This window comes from Oncorhynchus tshawytscha, linkage group LG03 (genome assembly GCF_018296145.1).
Source record: "Oncorhynchus tshawytscha isolate Ot180627B linkage group LG03, Otsh_v2.0, whole genome shotgun sequence".
NCBI classification, from domain to species: Eukaryota; Metazoa; Chordata; class Actinopteri; order Salmoniformes; family Salmonidae; genus Oncorhynchus; species Oncorhynchus tshawytscha.
In genome coordinates, this window is record NC_056431.1 from 52,940,035 (window position 1) to 52,963,615 (window position 23,581).

The 23,581-nt window shown below is 40.3% G+C and overlaps 1 protein-coding gene across 1 annotated transcript in view; it reads left to right on the top strand.

The window, feature by feature from the left end:
• lrp1bb (low density lipoprotein receptor-related protein 1Bb) overlaps positions 1-23,581 on the top strand; it is a gene marked incomplete at its 5' end in the record, with an annotated part of 288,348 nt that overhangs the window by 229,260 nt on the left and 35,507 nt on the right. Inside the window, 8 exons of the mRNA XM_042319665.1 lie at positions 10,089-10,270; positions 12,389-12,588; positions 12,826-13,014; positions 13,190-13,338; positions 13,623-13,716; positions 14,084-14,200; positions 14,846-14,965; positions 16,135-16,254. Coding sequence (XP_042175599.1) covers positions 10,089-10,270; positions 12,389-12,588; positions 12,826-13,014; positions 13,190-13,338; positions 13,623-13,716; positions 14,084-14,200; positions 14,846-14,965; positions 16,135-16,254 — 1,171 coding nt within the window. The remainder of the gene's footprint in view (positions 1-10,088; positions 10,271-12,388; positions 12,589-12,825; positions 13,015-13,189; positions 13,339-13,622; positions 13,717-14,083; positions 14,201-14,845; positions 14,966-16,134; positions 16,255-23,581) is intronic.

Consider the following 23,581-nt stretch of genomic DNA (forward strand, 5'->3'; position numbering starts at 1 on the left):
ATAGTCATTTACAACATTGATGGGATGACGTATCGCTGCAGAATGCTGTGGTAGCCCTGCTGTTTAAGTGTGACTTGAATTCTAAGTAAATCACACAGTGTCACCAGCAAAGCACCCCCACACCATCACAACTCCTCCTCCATGCTTCACGGTGGGAACCACACATTCAGATATCATCCATCCACCTACTCTGTGTCTCACAAAGACACGGTGGCTGAAACCAAAAATCTCAAATTTGTATTCATCAGACCAAAGGACAGATTTCCACCGGTCCAATGTCCATTGCTTGTGTTTCTTGGCCCAAGCAAGTCTCTTCTTATTGGTGTCCTTTAGGAGTGGTTTCTTTGCAGCTAATCGACCATGAATGTGACATGGTGATGTGGACCCTGGATCAGAGAAGAGACCAGGCGAGGAGTCAGTGGTTAAGGATAAACATAATACTTTACTCGCAGGATCACAGTACACTTAAAAAACAACAAACACTAAATCTCGAAAACTCACTCAGGAAACGACCACACACGGCAAAAAATTCAAGCTCCTGCAAAGGACAACAGAAAACACACCTCTTTTAACAGGGAAATTATAATGAGTAAATAGGACACACCTGAGTTTTGTTCATGTCTCTGCTGCCCTCTGGTGACCGGTGGAACCATGACAATGAAGGGCTGATTCACGCAGTCTCCTCTGAACAGTTGATTTTGAGATGTCCCTTATTTGAACTCTGTGAAGCATTTATTTGGGCTTCAATTTCTGAGTCTGGTAACTGTAATGAACGTATCCTCTGCAGCAGAGGTAACTCTGAGTCTTCCTTTCCTGTGGTAGTCCTCATGAGAGCCAGTTTCATCATAGCGCTTGATGGTTTTTGCAACTGCACTTGAATAAATTTTCCTCATTGACTGACCTTCATGTCTTAAAGTAATGATGGACTGTTGTTTCTCTTTTCTTATTTGAGCTGTTCTTGCCATAATATGGACTTGGTCTTTTACCAAATAGGGCTATCTTCTGTATACCACCCCTATCTTGTCACAACAACACTGATTGGATGAAACACATTAAGAAGGAAAGAAATTCCACAAATGAACTTTTAACGAGGCACACCTTTTAATTTATATTCATTCCAGGTGACTACCTCATGAAGCTGGTTGAGAGAATGCCAAGAGTGTGCAAACCTGTCATCAAGGCTAAGGGTGGCTACTTTGATTTGTTTAACACTTTTTTTGTTACTACATGATTCCATTTGTGTAATTTCATAGTTTTGATGTCTTCACTATTATTCTGCAATGTAGAAAATAGCAAAACATAAAGAAAAACCATTGAATGAGTAGGTGTGTCCAAACTTGACTGGTACTGTATATATTTTTAAAATAACTGTTTACAATTGAGGTGAGGGTGTTGGAAATGCTTTTGTCAGTTTATCTGCTTCTGTTGTGTGGGATGGGTCCCAATAAAGGATGGGTCCCAATATCCCAAAGGCCCTAAGATAGAGGTGGACAGGGATGGTCTGCCAGACAATCCAACTTTGGATGGAGGGAGGTTTTATCGGGTGGAATAGTGGAGAACAATTGGAGGTTTACTCAGTAGCAATGCAAATACTATGGTACCGCTACAGTATATGGACACTCAATCATTATGGTAATTTGTTATGGTAAGTTTACAAACATATATTATGATAAATACAATTAACACTTGTATCTCATTATGGTAAATGGTGAAATACGTATAGCCAGTTGTAATTGTACAATTTTAGATTAGGTTTTGTGGAATAAGGTTTGAGGTGGGCAAAATATACTTCTTCCATGGTTAAAGAAACTCAAAAGGGGTGATGACATTACTTAACAATAATTTTGATCCAAATTAGCAAATTGTACAAACAGATCTGCAAGGTAGATGGATTATTTTAAATATGTTATTGGACCATAAACAGATTTGTACATTTAATCGAAGCCTATTGGCTGACAGCTTAATTTTAACCAGGACAAAATCATTTATAGCTGACTTTTTCCAATATAATATACCGTTTTTACAGCAGATCCCCTTATTGTGTTGGAAACTTTTAAATGTGCTATGCAATTCAATACTGATCTTTTAAAACAAAAGCAATTTAGGTCAAATAAATTAATATTAACAAAGGAAATAGAGGGGCCAATAGAGGGACCAACAGTACAGTGGATAGCAATAAAAACTGTACAATAGAGGCATAGAATACGTTAGAGGAAAAACTAAAATAAATGGAGGAACTTATTTAAGTAAGATTCATATATTATAAAAATATAGCAAACTGTATGGACAATAGGGAAAAGTGCATCAAATTCCTTTTTAATATTCAACATAGAAATTCTACCAAAAATAATTTTTGGGATGAATTTCTTGATGAAATTAAAGTTGTAAGTCGGGGAAAACTCCAGGGCTTGATGGCATACCAGTTAAGGTACATCAAACTGTTGTTTAATGTACTCAGAGGACTGATATTAGCATGTTTTAACCACTCCTATAATAATTGTAGATTATCAGATCATCACCCAGATCTGATTTCATTATTACTGAAACAGGACACAAGTAGTAAATATAAAGATCCAGCCCATTAAAAAAAATTGAGGCCCTTTACACTTCAGTGTTGTGATGCAAAATGCATAGCACATAGTAGTAAACAGGTATTGTCGGATATTATTCATCCTAATCAGACAGGTTTTTTACATGGACAATACATTGGAGATAAAATAAGGACAAGTACTGGAAACAATAGAACACTATGAAAAATCTGGGAAACCAGACCTGGTATTCATAGCTGACTTTGAAAAGGCTTTTGAATAAGTATGACTGGAACTGATATATGAATGCCTGGAGTATTTACATGTTGGGGAACGCTGATGATTCATGTTTTCTTTTAAATCCACAATTTGGATCCCTCCACAGCCTCATAGAAGATCTCATAGAATATCTAGATAATGTTTCCAACCTCTCTGGATTACAACCAAATTGTGATGGGTACTATACACAGGCAATGGCAGTACAGGTAGATGAGGAAAAGGAGGTAGCCGGCAGCAGCATGTCGAGACAGAAATTTGTTTAGACAAAGGTGACAGCTAACAGCGATCAACTAGCCAGCCAGCCAACAGTGGCTTTTATTCCACATGTCACAAATAAACCAACTTGTACATGATTTAATTTGCCCTAAGTTTCTACACACTGGACTGAAAATCACTATAGACCCCACCAACCAGGGATTCTGTAATTCTGTCATGATAGAATGTGCACACTGTGAAGGTGATTGTGATGCATTTAGGAGGAGTGTTTACACTTCCTCCAGGCTGCAGGAATGCTCAAGGGGAGATGTGGCATTTGACATAAATGTGAGGATGGTTCTTCTAGCCCACAAACTTGGACTCGGTTATGCTGTACTTAAGAACATAAGCAAAGTTCTAGGGATTTCTTCCTTGCATCTCAGCTCATATCAGAGACATAACAGGAGAGTGACAGGTAAATAAAAGGGGAGAGTAGCACATTATTGTCAGGTGACTTGCTGTGTACAGATTTCCTTGCTCCAGCAAATGAATTCAAAGTGAATAAACAGAGTAATAGGAAAACATAACTATACAATGAGACTGTCGCATAGGCCTACAGTGATTACTGAGAAATTCGCTTTACATTAAGAAAATACATATTGATATGCTAATATTTACATAGGGTAACATGCTGACATTTAGTAATGCAGTTATGACTAATGTCGACAGACGTCATAATAAATACTTTAGTTGCAGAGACTCAGAGAGGGCCACAGTCACTGGAGAGTGCTACAAAGATATGTGCATATGCAGATATAGACCCAGACATAGCAGATTTGCTGAAGGAGGATGAGGATGGCACTTGGTACAAGAGAGGATTCACTTCCAACTACAGGATAGGTGCGTGCATAGACATTGTAACAGGTATAGTGATAGACTATGAGGTGTTGTCTTCATACTGCCATGCATGTGTGATGAAAAGGAAAAGTGGAATTAGTGAGGAGGAGTTCAGGGAATGGAAGGATTCACATGCAGATGACTGTGCTCAAAACGTCTCAGGTTCGAGCAAAGCAATGGAGCAGGAAGCAGCTAAACGCATGTGGGCCAGATCAATCAGTCGCCACCACGTTCGTAACATCCAGATTCTCTCAGATGGTGACAGTACTGCATACAAGACAGATGTCAAATTAGATCCCTACCCAGGCATTGAGATAGGGAAACTAGAATGCATCAATAATGCCCACAAGAGGATGGGAACAGCGCCTCGTAAACTTAGTTCAGAGAAACACCTCGGTGGGAGAGTTGCAGGGAAACTCACTGCACAAAAGTGTAAGAGTCTACAAAACTATTACAGGGGTGAGATTCTTTATTACCAGGGTGATGGAGAGGGCATGAAGAATGCTATCTGGGCTGGTCTTGTCCATTCCATGTCAACAGACAAAATCCCTATTCGCGGTAGATGCTCATCATCTTGGTGCTGGTACCACTGAACCCTAGAAAATGGTGAAGATCCACCCAGTCACAAAAACCATGGAGGCCATACTTTTTTGAATAGAGAGGTTGCACAGAAAATGGTACCTCTATATCATAGGATGTCAACTGATAACCTTCTCAAAAGAATGCAGCACGGAGGATCCCAGAATGCAAATGAATGTCTGAACTCTGTAATATGGTCGCAATGCCCCAAAACTGTCTTTGTGGGCAAAAAAAGCCGACAAATTGTGGATGACAGCACTTTGGTGACCCTGGAAGCAATCAGAGAGGAGGATGCGAGGCATGTTGTGAGAGATGATGCTGCTTCAACAGAGTGTGCCAAGCGTAGACGCAGGTCCAATGACAAAGTCAAGAAAGTAAAGCAGCACCAGCAACAACTCAGGGGGCCTTAGATATGGAGCAGGCATAGCTGATTAATGTTCTGTACATTTCAACAGCCATACAAAATCCTTGTAAGTGACAAGTTGAGCAAAGTGATATGAGAATTTGCTCAAAACTGTATATTTGCCCAACATACCAGTATACAAAGCATATGCTCTATTGCTTGAAACAAATGTATTAAACGTACTAATGTATTTGTAAAAGGTATATTTTATGTTTGTCAGTTTAGAAGTGATATAGGAATAAGAGTTGAATTAATGTGACATAAATGGTCATAATTATGGAAAGTACATTTTAATTGCATTAGCCTATCTTTATCGGACATTTTCTAAAAATGACACTCAAAGCGCCAATTAATTTTTCTCAGTCTTCCACGGACGTACATTCACATTATTCCACACACAGGTTCATAGGTCTTATAGTCAGACTTTTACAGAGGCTTTTTTTTATATCTTGTGTCATTTTGATTTTAAGTGTCATTTTATCTGTAAATATATGCAAAATATGCATCTGTCATACATGTGAATAGTGTTTTTAAATGATTCCATGAAAATACAATATTTTGATTAACTGATCTGTAAAAGTCTGACCATTTGAGTGTCTTATCACAATAAAAACAAATCTATCCAAACTGGTTCTCTAGCAGATTGGTAAGAATGTCTCACCTCATGTTCAAGACTATACAAAGACTGTACCGTTTTTCGGTTATTTGAAAATGAAATCATCTCCAAAATATCACTTTTTAAAACAAGACAGAGGAAGTTAGTAGTTTAACCTACCAGAAAAGACAGAACAAATATTACAACAAATATGGTTCAACTCAAACATACTAATTGATTAAAAAAAACATTGTTTTGGAATAATAATACAAAATTAATCAATTAATATATTTGAGTTTAACCATAATATTTGTTGTAATATTTGTTCTGTCTTTTCTGTTAGGTTAAACAACCAACTTTCTCTGTCTTGTTTTAAACATTGCTCTGGCAATTTCCTTTCTTTTCGGCATCAGACCAATGCCTACTTCTCACTTAAAACATGTTTTTGTTTTTAATTATATTGTGCTGACAGAACATCCTAGATCTTACCTACCTTTCCAAGGTACCTACCTTTCCAAGCCTACCTTTCCAAGATCTTACCTACCTTTCCAAGGTACCTACCTTTCCAAGCCTACCTTTCCAAGATCTTACCTACCTTTCCAAGCCCTTAGCAAGCCTCCAGCGTGTGCTTCTATGGTCGTTGACTCTGTTCCAACAGGATGTTAAAGCATAATTAAAGGTAATCGGAGGCACAAGAGGTGATTTGTAGTCAGAATACATGTCAGAGCCAAAGGCAGCGCCTCCAGTGAGATCCACATAATAATGGAGCCAGCCCACCTAAATGTAAGACAGAGAACACCATTATGTTGGCTCAGTTATGTTTGAAATACTTAACATCTTTTATCTTGATGGTGATTATAGTTCTATGCTCATTGTCTGTAGTCAGCAGGTGTGAATTGATTCATCTGTGGGTGGTTGAAATACTGAGAAACCTCTCTCTGAAGACCATTCAGAGGAGAAAGGGTGTTTCACATAAAGGCAATTCTATGCCATTAAAGAACCATCAGAGGCATCCATGTTGTGGTGTACTTTCAAAATGGTAAACAAGCACAAACAGCACTTTCTTGTTGGGAGGTAAAGAGTTTCCAGGATTAAAGGTGATCAAATATGTTGTGTGGATTCATCAGATTAGTGCGTTTTCTTGACATTTCACATGAGTTAACCTTCATTTTCACACGAAGCAGTCTTTTAAACGTCCTGAACAGTCATTCTGAAAAGTAATTTTTCTCTCATCTATAACTACCAGGAAGTTTGAAAAGACAGGCTGAGTGGGCGGGGAGCTTATATTCATGAGCTCGCCTTGACTGACAGCTCTTTGAAATGCCTATGTCAAGCAACTTGGATGCAGTGACCAATGTTGCAGTAAAATCATCTCAAGCTAATTTGGTGATACACAAGGTTACTCAAACAATATATATATAAAAATCAAACACTGTGATTTTCTGGATTTTTTTTTCTCATTTTGTCTGTCATATGTACATATGTCATATGTACCTATGATGAAAATTACAGGCCTCTCTCATCTTTTTAAGTGGGAGAACTAAATACTTTTTTGCCCCACTGTGTATATATATATATATGTATGTTTTTATATACAGTGCATTCAGAAAGTATCCAGACCCCTTCACTTTTTCCACATTTTGTTACATTACAGCCTTTTCTAAAATTGATGAAATAGTTTTATCCCCTCATCAATCTACACACAATAGCCCATAATGACAAAGCATAACAGTTACTCGTATTCTTCTCTGTAGATACTCTCAAGCTCTGTCAGGTTGGATGGGGAGTGTCGCTGCACAGTTATTTTTAGGTCTCTTCAGAGATGTTTGATCGGGTTCAAGGCCAGGCTCTGGCTGGGCCGCTCAAGGACATTCAGAGACTTTTCCCGAAGCCACTCCTGCATTGTCTTGGCCATGTGCTTAGGGTTGTTGTCCTGTTAGAAGGTGAACCTTTGCCCCATTCTGAGGTCCTGAGCGCTCTGGAGCAGGTTTTCATCAAGGATGTCTCTGTACTTTGCTGAGTTCAACTTTCCCTCGATCCTGACTAGTTTCCCATTTCCTGCAGCTGAAAAACATCCCCACAGCATGATGCTGCCATCACCATGTTTGACCGTAGGGATGGTATTTGCCAGATGTTGAGCGGTGCCTGGTTTCCTCCAGATGTGTTTCTCATGGTCTGAGAGTCCTTTAGGTGTCGCCATTAGTCTTGGTGGGTCCAAAGTTCTTCCATTTAAGAATGATGGAGGCCACTGTGTCCTTGGGGACCTTCAATGCTGCAGATATTTTTTGGTACTCTTCCCTATGTCTGTGCCTTGACACAGTCCTATCTCAGAGCTCTACGGACAATTCCTTCGACCTCATGGCTTGGTTTTGGCTCTGGCATTCACTGTCAACTGTATGACCTTATATAGACAGGTGTGTGCCTTTTCAAATCATGTCCAATCAATTTACCACAGGTAGACTCCAATGAAGTTGTAGACACATCTCAAGGATGAATTTCGAGTCTCATAGCAAAGGATCTGAATACTTATGTAAATGAGATATTTCTGTTAAAAATGTTGTATTCATTTGCTAAAATTTCTAAACTGTTTTTGCTTTGTCATTATGGGGTATTGTGTGTGGATTGATGAGGGAAAATGTAACTTAATCAATTTTAGAGTAAGGCTGTAACGTAGCAAAATGTGGAAAAAGTGAAGTTGTCTGAATACTTTCCGAATGCGCTGTATAAAGTAAATAAAATGAATACAGCATTGTACATGTATTGATGCATTCCGCGCCCCTTGCAAGGCATTAGACAGATGATCTGTAGTTACCAGATGTCCAAGCCTCAAAACCATAAACATGTCAACACTTTTTAAATATATGTTAAAACACTTATTATTATTGTTTTTTTGGGGGGGGGGGTTCTGTATCTGTGCATGAGTCTTTTGTACAAAATTGTACAAAATAAGTAATTCCCACTTGAAAGGCAACTCAAGGAGATTAACCTTCAACATTCAGAATCTTGTTCAGTACATGAGAGCAAATGTAGTCATGACAGCCACAGTTTTCTTATACGCAGGAGTTTACAGGTTTTTGCTAACACCTAATTCAAATAATTGGGGTCTAAATTTTAAGACTTGCACACAGTACAATTCCCTGGGACAGAAATGACATCTGTATTTCAGAATGAGCTTCATAAATTACGATGTCCTGACAAATCTGCATGATAAACTACAACATGGGTTAATCTATGTCTATCTAACATTGAAATGTTGCACACTCCTGAATAATGTCCTAGGATATAGTGATTATTCTGTTGGATGGAAGGTTCACAACAAATTCTTTACATATGCACGATGTCATGTTGGGATTTCCTTCAACCTGGGACAAGGTGGTGAGAAATTAACCTCACTGCTCAAATTTCAGGGCTGGTTCAAGTTGGTAAAGCCACAACTGTCTTTATAATAGAATTGCATCAAAAATTGATTTTGTTATATATAAATCTCCTGTTTGGCATGTCTCTTGTAATCCGGTTCACAGCAGCACTGATGGATGTGTTGACTTGACAAATGTGTCTGAGTTTTGAACGAACCTTCACCCCCTTTTGTTCTATGCTGGCTGAAGACCTAGCTAGCCAGTAACTAGCTAACACCAGACACATATGAAAGGGGAAACATACAGTATAAGTATCTTTGCCATAGATGAATAAGGTAAACTTTTCATTATATTTGCTGACACCCTACAGTCAAATATTGGCACCAGTAGAATAGCTATATATACCACGCCCTCTCTGCAAACACTCCTTCTCCGGTGTTGGTTACAAGGCGGAACTTACTTAAATCAGGTTAGAGAATATCTTGTTGCCATTGGTGTATTAAAATGAGAGTTAACGTGATGTTCCCTTGTTCCCTTAATCATAAATCAAAATGTTTGACATGGGGAGGGGACGACTAACTTTATGATCAAACTTTATCGATGTAGAAGTAACAGTCATTTTTCAGACTTTGGTCATCATCCTTTGATCTGGTTTCCTTTAAATATCATCCAATTTCATGAAAAACATTATTTTGACAGTTGATGACCTTTTAAATCAATGCAACAAGAATAGAGGGGCTAGCAGAATATCACAGACTCTACTTAATGTGTTGAATATTAACCACTTTGTCCCTCTGTCTTTTTACCTTCTTTGGAGCGCCTTTTTCTGATGGAAAACAAAATCTGTTACATTTTGGATACTATTTAAAGCTCCAGTTTAGTCTAAATAACTGCTTAGGGTACAGCCTAGTCGCCTTGGCACGGCTATATTTCTCTTGCAAATGATGATAAAGCAGACCTCAAAGTGCATCATGTCCTTTAATGGCAGATTGCATGGGTGTTCTTGGGTTTTAAATAGTGTTTCAAAGTACCAGTTTCATATGCCAGCTGGCACTATCATTGTTTATTCAAAACAACTGGTTTGCTAATTCAAAAGCTGCCTGAAATGAGAGACATTGACTGAGTTACTGTAGGATGCTACCATCATTAAGATTAGGTTTTTCACTTGTTTCAGGCATTAATCATATAATGAGTGTTTAGTTTGTTGTTGTCATTGTCTCTGCTAGTTGTTTATACCCCCCTCTCCTTTTCACCAGATAGTCCATCGTACAGCCGTCCCCAGTGCACTGGCCCTGGACTGGATAGGGAAGAACCTGTACTGGTGTGACATCGAGAGGAAGAGCCTGGAGGTGTCTAAAGCTAACGGCCTGTACCCCTCTGTCCTGGTCAGCACTGGTATCAGGAACCCCACTGACCTGGCCCTGGATCCACAGTCAGGGTACTCTATCAGACACTTTGACCTCTATCCTATGACCTCTTATCCTAACCCCACTGACCTGGCCCTGGATCCACAGTCAGGGTATAGCCGCAGGCAGAACAGGAGAGAGAGAGAGAGACAGAGAGAGACAGAGAGAGAGAGAGAGAGAGAGAGAGAGAGACTATTGCAACATAAATAGTGGAGGGTTCGGGAGACACTGTGGCCCCGTCTGACGATAATCCCACCCACTTTGCCAAAGCACAGCCCCCACACCACTAGAGGGATATCTTCAACCACCAACTTACCATCCTGAGACAAGGCCGAGTATAGCCCATGAAGATCTCCCCCACGGCACAAACCCGAGGGGGGGTGCCAACCCAGACAGGAAGATCATGTCAGTGACTCAACCCACTCAAGTGACGCACCCCTCCTAGGGACGGCATGGAAGAGCACCAGTAAGCCAGTGACTCAGCCCCTGTAATAGGGTTTGAGGCAGAGAATCCCAGTGAAGAGATGGGAACGGATCAGGCAGAGACAGCAAGGGCGGTTCGTTGCTCCAGTACCTTTCCATTCACCTTCACACTCCTGGGCCAGACTACACTCAATCATAGGACCCACTGAAGAGATGAGTCTTCAATAAAGACTTAAAGGTCGAGACCGAGTCTGCGTCTCTCACATGGATAAGTAGACTATTCCATAAAAATGGAGCTCTGTAGGAGAAAGCTCTACCTCCAGCTGTTTGCTTATAAATTCTAGGGACAGTAAGGAGGCCTGCGTCTTGTGACCTTATCGTACATGTAGGTATGTACGGCAGGACCAAATCGGAAAGATAAGTAGGAGCAAGCCCATGTAATGCTTTGTAGGTTAGCAGTAAACCTTGAAATCAGCCCAAGCCTTAACAGGAAGCCAGTGTAGAGAGGCTAGCTCTGGAGTAATATGATAATTTTTGGGGGTTCTAGTCAAGATTCTAGCAGCCATGTTTAGCACTAACTGAAGTTTATTCAGTGCTTTATCCGGGTAGCTGGAAAGTAGAGCATTGCAGTAGTGACAAAAGCATGGATACATTTTTCTGCATCATTTTTGGACAGAAAGTTTCTGATTTTTGCAATGTTACGTAGATGGAATAAAGCTGTCCTTGAAACAGTCTTGATATGTTTGTCAAAAGAGAGATCAGGGTAATGCCGAGGTCCTTCACAGTTTTATTTGAGATGACTGTACAACAATGAAGATGAATTGTTAGATTCAACAGAATATCTCTTTGTTTCTTGGGACCTAGGACTAGCATCTCTGTTTTGTCCGAGTTTAAAAGTAGAACATTTGCCGCCATCCACTTCTTATCTCTGAAACACAGGCTTCCAGGGAGGGCAATTTTGGGGCTTCACCATGTTTCATCGAAATGTACAGATGTGTGTGTCGTCCGCATGGCAGTGAAAGTTAACATCATGTTTCCGAATGACATCACCAAGAGGTAAAATATATAGTGAAAACAATAGGCCAGAACTTGTCGGTGCAGGCCAATTTGTGTTTCCAATCTCTCTAAAAGGATGTGGTGATCGATGGTATCAGCAGCAGCACTAAGGTCTAAGAGCACGAGAACATATGCAGAGCCTTGGTCTGATGCCATTAAAAGGTCATTTACACCTTCACAAGTGCAGTCTCAGTCTAAAACCAGACTGAAGTGTTTCGTATACATTGTTTGTCTTTAGGAAGGCAGTGAGTTGCAGCTTTTTCCCCAAAAAAATTGAGAGGAATGGGAGATTCAATATAGGCCGATAGTTTTTTATATTTTCTGGGTCAAGGTTTGGCTTTTTCAAGAGAGGCTTTATTACTGCCACTTTGAGTGAGTTTGGTACACATCCGGTAGATAGAGAGCCGTTTATTATGTTCAACATAGGAAGGCCAAGCACAGGAAGCAGCTCTTTCAGTAGTTTAGTTGGAATAGGGTCCAGTATGCAGCTTGAAGGTTTAGAGGCCATGACTATTTTCATCAATGTGTCAAGAGATTTAGTATTATAAAACTTGAGTGTCTCCCTTGATCCTAGGTCCTAACGCAACTAACTTTTGGTAACATTTAACCTACTGTTTTTAAAATGTTCTGTTAGTGACATCTAAGACCTCGCCACATTCCTCCCTGTGTAGGTATGTGTTCTGGGTGGACTGCTGTGAGTCCCCTTATATTGGTCGTGTGGGCATGGATGGCCGTGGGCAGGTCGTCATCATCGACAAGGAGATCTACAGCCCAACTGCCCTCACTATAGATTACACCAACAAGAGGCTGTACTGGGCTGACGACAACCATATTCTGTTTGCCAACATGGAGGGCTCCCAGAGACACAAAGGTGAGGCAGAATACAATGGGTACATTTCCTTGCATCCTCTCTCCTCACCTCCTCAAAACAAATTGGAGAATAAAGGAAGTATTTGAAGTATTGAAAGTATTTGAAAGAAAACTAATATGTTTAAACACAGGTCTGGTTACAACACACTGCTGATCATTTGTTGACAGATCTGCTGTCATGCTGCATGCTCATCCACTAATGGTGATTCTCTTTTGCCTGTATTGTGTCTCTTCCCAGTGTCTTATGACCACATCCAAGGTGTGATGGGTCTGACACTGTTTGAGGACTTTGTCTACTGGACGGATGGGAAATCCAAATCACTCCGAAGGGCACATAAAACAACTGGGGCCCAGGGGATAGAGCTGCTTAACTCCTGGCAAGCCATCAAGTCTGTTAAGATTTACCATTCACTACGCCAACCTGAAGGTAGAGTAACCCACCCAGCCAAGCAGTCCCCTCATCTGCCAGCCCATGGTTATGCTATTATTATTATATAGGATGTAATTATATAGGGTATGATATTAAGAATGTGGCTACTGTTCAGTTTAATGATGTTGTACTTTTGGTGTTGCCCCCCCTCTTCCTTCCTTCCTCTGTGCAGTGCCCAAGCACCAGTGTCAGGTGGCCAATGGAGGATGCAGCCACTTGTGTCTCCTCTCCCCCAGCGGGGAACACAAGTGTGCTTGTCCAACTAATTTCTACCTCGCCGCTGATAATAAAACCTGCCTCTCCAACTGCACTGCAAGTCAGGTCAGTGCCTAGTCCCTCACACTCTCCTCGGCACTTGTAGATAATATGGTAACTCTTTTCCAGTTTGTTATTATATTCTGGGTTTTCCCTAAGGCAGATCTGTTGTTCCATGCTTTTTCTCTTTGTTTATATCACACTCTCTCTTCTTTCCTGCCTTGCTTCTATAGCTTAAGTCCCATGAAAATAGTAGTGTTGCTTTGTTATGCTTTGAACAACTCGAATGGAAAGCTAGAATGTGTTGTGTTGAGTTAGAATTCTGTCTGATTAATTTGTGTGTTCTGTAGTTTCGCTGCGGGACCGACGAGTGTATTCCTTTCTGGTGGAAGTGTGACACTGTGGATGACTGTGGTGATGGCTCAGACGAGCCTGCTGACTGTCGTGAGTACCATGTTTTCCAATTTATACAAACTATGCATTACTGGACTTACTGGGGATCCTGGTATGGTAGGCCAAAGTCAGTCAGTCTTGGAAACTACATTTTTTTTATGAAACATTTTGGCTGTGATCTTTTACTGTGATCTGAGAATATTCTGCGTTTTAAAGTTAACTTTAGAACTTGTATTAAATGCATGTTTACACATGCTTTTCAGAAATGCAAGAACTGTTTTACATTGTCATTAAGTATATTTTTTATTATGAATGTGTAGTTTATCATAATACGTGAGCATACATAATGTTCAGCGTACAAGTACTTTAATTGGCTGGCTTTGCATTCTCTGAGATAACATTGCTAATTTTCATGCAGCTGAATTCAAATGTCAGCCTGGTCGGTTCCAGTGTGGCACTGGCCTCTGTGCTCTTCCTCCCTTCATCTGTGATGGGGAGAACGACTGTGGAGACAACTCAGATGAGGCTAACTGTGGTAAGGAGGAAGACTGGAACATGCATCCCCATTCACAAAGATTGGTGAAGTCAAATTGCCATGGTCTAAGGGGCTTCCCAGTTCTAGGAATAATATTTCTATTGTTGTTACTGTCCTTCACACTGAGTCTATCTGTAGGAGTCTGTTATCCGTTGATGTTCGGGGGGAATAGCAGATAAACAATAGGTCTTCAAGCAGCTTTATACCTTTAATGATGCCTTTCAATACATCTTGCTTCAACACAAAAACATACGTCTGGTATCTGGCCACAATAGCATGTCCATTAAAGAAGACTGTAGTTGTTACTGACTTTCACACTGAACCTGTTGATGTTCAGATGGAAAATCAAACAATATGTTAAACAGCAGCTTCATACCTTTCTTACCGCTTGATACCTTTTCAAGACATGTTGCTGCAATACAAAAAAAGAACAAGTATGGATTTATGACACAATAACAAGCCCATGTGTGGATGTGCTTTGATTTCAAAGCATTGTTATTTTTTTATTAGGTTCTTTGCTAAGCCAACAACTTCACTTTATATTAAGGTGATGCAGCCTTTTGTCCTACATGTTTTCGTTGATGGATAATTTTCATCCTAAGTGGACGCTTGGTTATACCTCTTCTCCTCTATTTTATCTTTCAGAGACATACATATGTCTGTCAGGGCAGTTCAAATGCACCCGGAAACAGAAGTGTATCCCTCTAAACCTCCGCTGCAATGGACAGGACGACTGTGGAGACGGAGAGGATGAGACAGACTGTCGTAAGAAGAACCTTCTAAATTACTAGCAGAGGGATTGTTTTAGGAATCTTTAGGATTACTTTTTAATTTAGGCTAGACTACTTCTATGGGATTATTTTCTTCTTTTTTTTCTTTTTTTGCCAGCAGTTCAACAAGAATGAGATGGAAATTATTATGTGAAGGTGTAAAGGTGGTATCTGACAGTTTGAGACATATAATCCTAAAGGTCCTTACCGGTGAATTTATAGTGAAGCTCAGACAGCCTACCCTTATGTGCTGCCTTAAATAATAGGGAGTCAGATAGTGATTAGGTATTCCAAAGGCATGCTTGTTTAGCCCTTTCCCTGTGTGAGAGGATTAGCTATGATTGAATTAGAAAGTGAAAGAGAGAACAGAGATAGGTATTTATATTATTTGATGGTAACTCTAGCTATCAGCAGTAAGGTTATACCTCTGACAAAATGTCTGTGGGTTGCTACATTTGTTTTGCTTGCCTGTGATTTCAAGATGGAGTGAGAGTCACTATGGAGTGAAAATCAGTATAATTTTTTTTTTTTAAAGATTTTATTAAGGAGAGCTGTATAATTACTTCAGCCATCGCAATACACTGTAGGAGTCGTAGGCATTCTCACTCTTAATCAGACTGTAGATGTACATTTGTAAATGTAGTAGATCTTATCAGGAACACTGTGCCAATCACAGGAGGCTGCGAAGGGTAGCACGGCTCATAATAATGTCTGGAATGGCATCAAACACATGGAAACCATTGACATGGATGGTTATCTGAGTTTTAAACTGACTTGGGTGTTTCTAGACTGCAGATATTTGAGTTGATCTGTTTATTGTGTTAACCTGTTTGCAAGTCAGTTATTTCTAAATCAGAGGCTGATGATTCCATCTGTAAGGTATAGTAATACATGTTATTAACACAGCATGTTCCTGCCTCTGTAAATTATAGTTATTAATCCATGTGTTCAAGGCTTTTGGGCTGTTTGCTCACCTCTTACTCCTTACGTCTGTCCTCTCTCCATCTCCCTATCTCTCTCTCCCCCTTATCTCTCTCTCTATCACTCTCCCATCCCCTATTGCTCTCCCTTCCCCACAAGCATTTCACGGTAAAGTCTACAGCAGTTGTATAAAATTTGATTTGATTTGGCCTGGTGTAAACCTGGACCCCCTCCTCTCCACAGCGGAGAGCACCTGTTCCCCAGATCAGTTCCAGTGCAAGGCCTCCATGCACTGCATCTCCAAGCTGTGGGTGTGTGATGAGGACCCGGACTGCACAGACGGGTCAGACGAGGCTAATTGTGGTGAGTGGGGGAGCGTTAAAATCATAAATCAAACCAGTCCTATAGTTTTATTGCTCCTTGGTTGAAATTGTGATTAGGAAATGAATTAATTGTACGCATGGGTTCATTCTAATCTGCTCTGTACTGATTGAGTTGAAGCAGCCATAAAGACTGGTAGTTTATCAGCACTGGATGTCAGACTTTTCAGTAGTGTGTATGGCACCAAAACAGCAGACATCACATTGGATAGTTAGCGCATTATGGTCTTTAGTGTTTTGACCCCCACAAATAGTTTAGAGTATTATTTTCGGGGTATTTTTAGTGGTAGAGATACTTTCCAACCTCATGCAACTATCTTCCCCACCGGTCATGACTTGAAACTGTGAAGCTAGGAAGTCACTGTAGCCTAGAACAAGTCACTGTTGTTCTACTTTTAAGTCAACTTCTTCCTCTGGGTTAGGCTTTCAATGATTTTTAGCTCTGCTCACATCTAGAAGAAAGAGATCAAGGTTCCACATGAATTTCCTTCTTGGGCCTTTGTGCAGTGTTAGAAAGTGTTCTATCTTTTAAGGCTGTTTTCATCTTCATCTCAGTCCAATGGTTATTTGAGTGGATAGATAGGCTGCCATAATCTTTGGGAAAATCGATCAGCTCAAGATCAATTGTTTCTTCACTCAAAGTATTGGTTGTTTTGTTTGATACTAACTCTTCTGATGTTCAAAACAAGCTCTAAGCTACTAATTGCCACTAACTAAAGAGATCTCTTTTAGAAGTTGTAACATTTTAATTAACGTTTCCTAAATGCTGTTCAGTTAACAATTGAGTGCGATATGGAGGATAATTAGGATAGTGAAATCATACTCCTAAACCATTGTCCTTGAGATGTTTTTAAATCTCATTCTTCCATTACTAGTTCTCTTTACCTGATCTTTCTTTGTTAATTGGCTCAACCAATTGACTCAATTGGACAATCTGAGACAAAATAACTTCAATGGCTTTATTCGAGTGTGTGTGTGTGTCAGGGTTTCCGTCAGGTCAAATGACCGGGAAGATTTTAATTTATCGGGCATTTTAAGAAATGTACCGGTCATCCATATGCATTGGGTGCATAACCCATTAGGGTGTTCACCCATGCAGCCAGTGCTATCAAACAATGAGGGACATTTACGTGTCCTTAAAAATAATGACAAAAACACTGTTGCTTGTGTTTCGATGTGTAGCATTAGAAAACTTTATAGCCTATTGTTTTATTGGTTTTTGCTTTCCTAAAAGAATAATTGTCCACCTCATGGTTCAGCTGTCGGGGAATTGAGCACTAAATGCATCAGGGCATTGCATGCATAGGCCTATACTGTTGGCTTAGGCGTCCACTGTATGATATTAATATAAAAAATATATATATAATTGAAGAGAAGCTTAGGCATAGTCCCAGAGAGAGAGAGAGAGAGGGAGGCCTATATGGCCAACGACATGCTACTACACCAATGTATATTTCATTACCCTTGTCAGATAGGCTAGCCTACTGCCTCTGCTATACAGATATAGGCTTACAGGAGGAGGCTTATTCATTCATTTTCAATAAGAATATTTTTTATGAAGACAAGCATCACTTCAAGTTTATCTGTCGAAGTCAGTTGGAGCACCTTAGTACCATAGGCCTGCAGTATAATGGGCTAATAACCACACCACACCAAACCACAAAAGTTTCTAAACTTTAATTAGGCTAATATCAAAAGTAAGTTAAGCCATTATTTATAGAGAAAATATGAGTAGGATATTATATTGCGGCTAACACGACAATACAGTTGGAACTTAATTTGGTCAAAGAAAATGGCTCAGAATGAAACAAAACACTTGAGAACTGGTTTAAAACTTCACAAATGTTTTGAACAGGCTGTATTGCAGCAATTACTAAGAAAGGCTAGTGTCTACCATACCCAACACATGTACAGCAATAGGCTAATGATATGTACAGTATTTTACAACAGGCCTACTCTGCTACTTGATCCTGGACTTCCTGACAGGCCGCCCCCAGGTGGTAAGGGTAGGTAGCAACACATCTGCCACGCTGATCCTCAACACTGGAGCTTCCCAGGGGTGCGTGCTCAGTCCCCTCCTGTACTCCCTGTTCACCCACGACTGCATGGCCAGGCACAACTCCAACACCATAATTAAGTTTGCTGACGACACAACAGTGGTAGGCCTGATCAACGACAAGACAGCCTATAGGGAGGAGGTCAGAGAGCTGGCCGGGTGGTGCCAGAATAACAACCTATCCCTCAACGTAACCAAGACTAAGGAGATGATTGTGGACTACATGAAAAGGAGCACCGAGCACGTCCCCATTTTCATCGATGGGGCTGTAGTGGAGCAGGTTGAGAGCTTCAAATTCCTTGGTGTCCACATCAACAACAAACTAGATCGGTCCAAACACACCAAGACAGTTGTGAAGAGGGCACGACAAAGTCTATTCCCCCTCAGGAAACTAAAAAGATTTGGCATGGGTCCTGAGATCCTCAAAAGGTTCTACAGCTGCAACATCGAGAGCATCCTGACTGGTTGCATCACTGCCTGGTACGGCAATTGCTCGGCCTCTGACCGCAAGGCACTTCAGAGGGTAGTGCGTACGGCCCAGTACATCACTGGGGCAAAGCTGCCTGCGATCCAGGACCTCTATACCAGTCAGTGTTAGAGGAAGGCCCTAAAAATTGTCAAAGACCCCAGCCACCCCAGTCATAGACTGTTCTCTCTGCTACCGCATGGCAAGCAGTACCGGAGTGCCAAGTCTAGAACAAAAAGGCTTCTCAACAGTTTTTACCCCCAAGCCATAAGACTCCTGAACAGGTAACCAAATGGTTACCCGGACAATTTGCATTGTGTGCCCCCCCCCAACCCCTCTTTTACGCTTCTGCTACTCTCTGTTCATCATATATGCATAGTCACTTTAACGATACCTACAAGTACATACTACCTCAATAAGCCTGACAAACCTGTGTCTGTATATAGCTTTTCTACTCTTTTTTTCAAATGTATTTTTACTGTTTTATTTCTTTACTTACCCACACACACACACACACACAAACACATACCTTTTTTCCCCGCACCATTGGTTAGAGCCTGTAAGTAAGCATTTCACTGTAACGTCATCATCTTTGAAACCTGTTGTATCCGGCGCACGTGACAAATCAACTTTGATTTGATTTAACCTACTTATATCTTAAACTAAATATGGAGCACACTATTAAAGAGAGAGATCAAACTTAATTTAGCCGCCGAAAATGTCTCAACAGAATAAACCAAAACACGTTTAGCATATTTAAAGAACTGGTTTGGATTAATAAATATACCTACAGTAATAACAATGATATACAGTAATAATTATGATAAAATTATTATAAATACGAGAAGAAGAAAAAAAACAGTTCCAAAGTTGCCTCCTACCTGAATAGCGAGTTGCACAGTAGCCTGCATTTGGACGCGCCAACATTCTTCCCATTTACGTCCGCTACAATATTAAAAACTTGTCCATGTGGAGGGCATTCTCCTGGTAGGCTTTTCACTATAGGCATACTTTCTAACTTTCATTTTACTTCAATGAAATAGGCCTCCATCTTCGCTATCAACAGTATCCCAAGGCTTCTCTTTCTCTCTCTCACTCTCTCTCTCTCTCTCCTCAGTATCAGGCGCATAAGGCCAAGGAGTGAGAGAATGGTGCTAGAGCACAAAATCAGGATGTATGATATGTAGCCCCGGACAATTTGGCCAGCTACAATTGTATTTATTGGCTTTTAATTCATCCGTTAGCCGGGAAACCCTGGTGTGTGTGGTGGGTGTTATCAGCATGCCAATCTCAACAGAAATTCATTTGAGTGACATCTGAAAAAGCTATCATCAGGATGTTTTATAATGGCATGTCACTTCCCTGCAGCTCCCTCCTTACATTGATTTCCCTGTGATTGTTATCTATGCTTCTGAATTGCTGTTACTCTTCATCAAGTGGCATTTTTTACAAGATATTTCAGTACACTCAGACGCAAATCGATCCTGTGCCAAAGTTGAAAAAGTGCTCAAAAGTAAATAAAAAATAGGTATACTACTCAAAATAGTCATTCATTTTCAAAGATGATGATATATTTGAACTGACATTTGATTGTAAAAGTGAAGCTCTAATGAGCTAAGTAAGATATAAAGTAGATATTCTTATATATCATCTATAGTGCTGTGTCAGTATTTATTTTATATCTTGTTAGTGGCTGGTTCCTAATGAGTTTTCCCTCGTGTGTGTGTGTGTGTGTGTGTGTGTGTGTGTGTGTGTGTGTGTGTGTGTGTGTGTGTGTGTGTGTGTGTGTGTGTGTGTGTGTGTGTGTGTGTGTGTGTGTGTGTGTGTGTGTGTGTGTGTGCTCCCCCTCCTGCCCCTGTTGTCACACTGGAACAGCAACTAAGAAATGGTTTCTTATAATGTGGGCTGGGCACCAATTTGAGTATGACACTGAAATAATAATAATACAATATATACAGTACCAGTCAAAAGTTTGGACACACCTACTCATTCCAGGGTGTTTCTTTCTTTTTACTATTTCCTACATTGTAGAATAATAGTGAAGACATCAAAACTATGAAATAACACATACTATATGGAATCACGTAGTAACCAAAAAAGTGTGAAACAAATCCAAATATATTCTATATTTGAGATTCTTAAAAGTAGCCACCCTTTGCCTTGATGACATTCTCTCAACCAGCTTCACCTGGAATGCTTTTCCAACAGTTTTGAAGGAGTTTCCACATATGCTGAGCACTTGTTGGCTGCATTTCCTTCAGTCTGTGGTTCAACTCATCCCAAACCATCTCAATTGGGTTGACGTTGGGTGATTGTGGAGGCCAGGTCATCTGATAAGGCACTCCATCACTCTCCTTCTTGGTCAATTAGCCCTTACACAGCCTGGAGGTGTGTTTGGTCATTGTTCTGTTGAAAACAAATGATAGTCTCACTAAGTTCCAGCAGGTGTATCTCACTGATCATCCCTAAAGCCAACACCTCATTTGGCCGCCTTTCGTTCCAGTACTCTGCTGCCTGTGACTGGAACGAGTTGCAAAAATCGCTGAAGTTGGAGACTTTTATCTCCCTCACCAACTTCAAACATCAGCTATCTGAGCAGCTAACCGATCGCTGCTGCTGTACATAGACTATTGGTAAATAGCCCACCCATTTTCACCTACCTCATCCCCATACTGTTTTTATTTATTTACTTGCTCTTTTGCACACCAATATCTCTACCTGTACATGACTATCTGATCATTTATCACTCCAGTGTTAATCTGCAAAATTGTAATTATTCGCCTACCTCCTCATGCCTTTTGCACACATTGTATATAGACTCCCCCCTTTGTTTTCTACTGTGTTATTGACTTGTTAATTGTTTATTCCATGTGTAACTCTGTGTTGTCTGCTCACACTGCTATGCTTTATCTTGGCCAGGTCGCAGTTGCAAATGAGAACTTGTTCTCAACTGGCCTACCTGGTGAAATAAAGGTGAAATAAAAAATTAAAAAATAAATAAAAAAGTGCAAACCAGATGGGATGGCGTATCAATGCAAAATACTGTGGTATCCATGCTGGTTAAGTGTGCCTTGAATTCTAAATAAATCACGACAGTGTCAGCAAAGCACCCCCACACCATCACACTACCTCCTTCATAATTCACGGTGGGAACTACTCATGCGGAGATAAGCTGTACACCTACTCTGCGTCTCACAAAGACACGGCGGATGGAACCAAAAATCTCAAATTTGGACTCATCAGATCAAAGGACAGATTTCCACCGTTCTATGTCCATTGCTCGTGTTTCTTGGCCCAAGTCCCTTCTTCTTATTGGTGTCCTTTAGTGTTTTCTTTGCAGGAATTCGACCATGAAGGCCTAATTCACGCAGTCTCCTCTGTACAGTTGATGTTGAGATGTCTGCTACTTGAACTCTGTGAAACATTTATTTGGGCTGCAATTTCAGAGACTGGTAACTCTAATGAACTTATCCTCTGCAACAAAGGTAACTCTTGGTCTTCCTTTCCTGTGAAGGTCCTCATGAGTTCCAGTTTCATCATAACGCTTGATGGTTTTTGTGACTGCACTTGAAGAAACTTTAAAAGTTCTTGAAATTTTCCACATTGGCCTTCATGTCTTAAAGTAATGATGGACTGTCGTTTCTCTTTGCTTATTTAAGCTGTTCTTAACTTGGTCTTTTACCAAATAGGGCTGTCTTCTGTACACCACCCCTACCTTGTCACAACACAACTCAAACGCATTAAGAAGGAAAGAAATTACACAAATGATCCTTTAACAAAGCACACCTGTTAATTGAAATGCATTCCAGGCGACTAACACATGAAGCTGGTTGAGAGTGCCAAGAGTGTGCAAAACTGTGATCAAGGCAAAGGGTGGCTACTTTGAAGAATCTCAAATACAAAATATATTTTGATTTGGTTAACACTTATTTGGTTGCTGCATGATTCCATATGTGTTATTTCATACTTTTGATGTCTTCACTATTGTTCTACAATGTGGGAAAAAATTAATTAAATAAAGAAAAAACCCTGAATGAGTAGGTGTGTCCAAACCTTTGACGTGTGCTGTATATCATATAAAGACTGACAGCATCCTGCCACACCTGTCACCATCTCCTTCTGATACCTAACCCTCTTCGTGAGTACTGTTATACTCTGGTTATTTTCCCTAACTACTTATGTATAAATGTAGTTAAAAAAGAGACTTGGCTGTGACTTTGAAAGTCATTACGTGGAATTTAGATATACATATTTTTTTACATACATATACGTTTGAAATGTGTTTTTTGTCTCCTGGTTTTAGGAAACAGAACCCTCTGTATCAAACTTTTGAGATTAATACATTAAATGTATATTTATAACATAGCAAAAAATGTAGGTAATTAAGATCAAATCAAATGCATTTATATAGCCCTTCTTACATCAGCTGATATCTCAAAGTGCTGTACAGAAACCCAGCCTAAAACCCCAAACAGCAAGCAATGCAGGTGTAGAAGCACGGTGGCTAGGAAAAACTCCCTAGAAAACCAAAACCTAAGAACAAACCTCGAGAGGAACCAGGCTATGAGGGGTGGCCAGTCCTCTTCTGGCTGTGCCGGGGGGAGATTTTAACAGAACATGGCCAAGATGTTCAAATGTTCATAAATGACCAGCATGGTTAAATAACAATCACAGTAGTTGTCGAGTAAATGTCAGTTGGCTTTTCATAGCCGATCATTCAGAGTATCTCTACCGCTCCCGCTGTCCCTAGAGAGTTGAAAACAGCAGGTCAGGGACAGGTAGCACGGC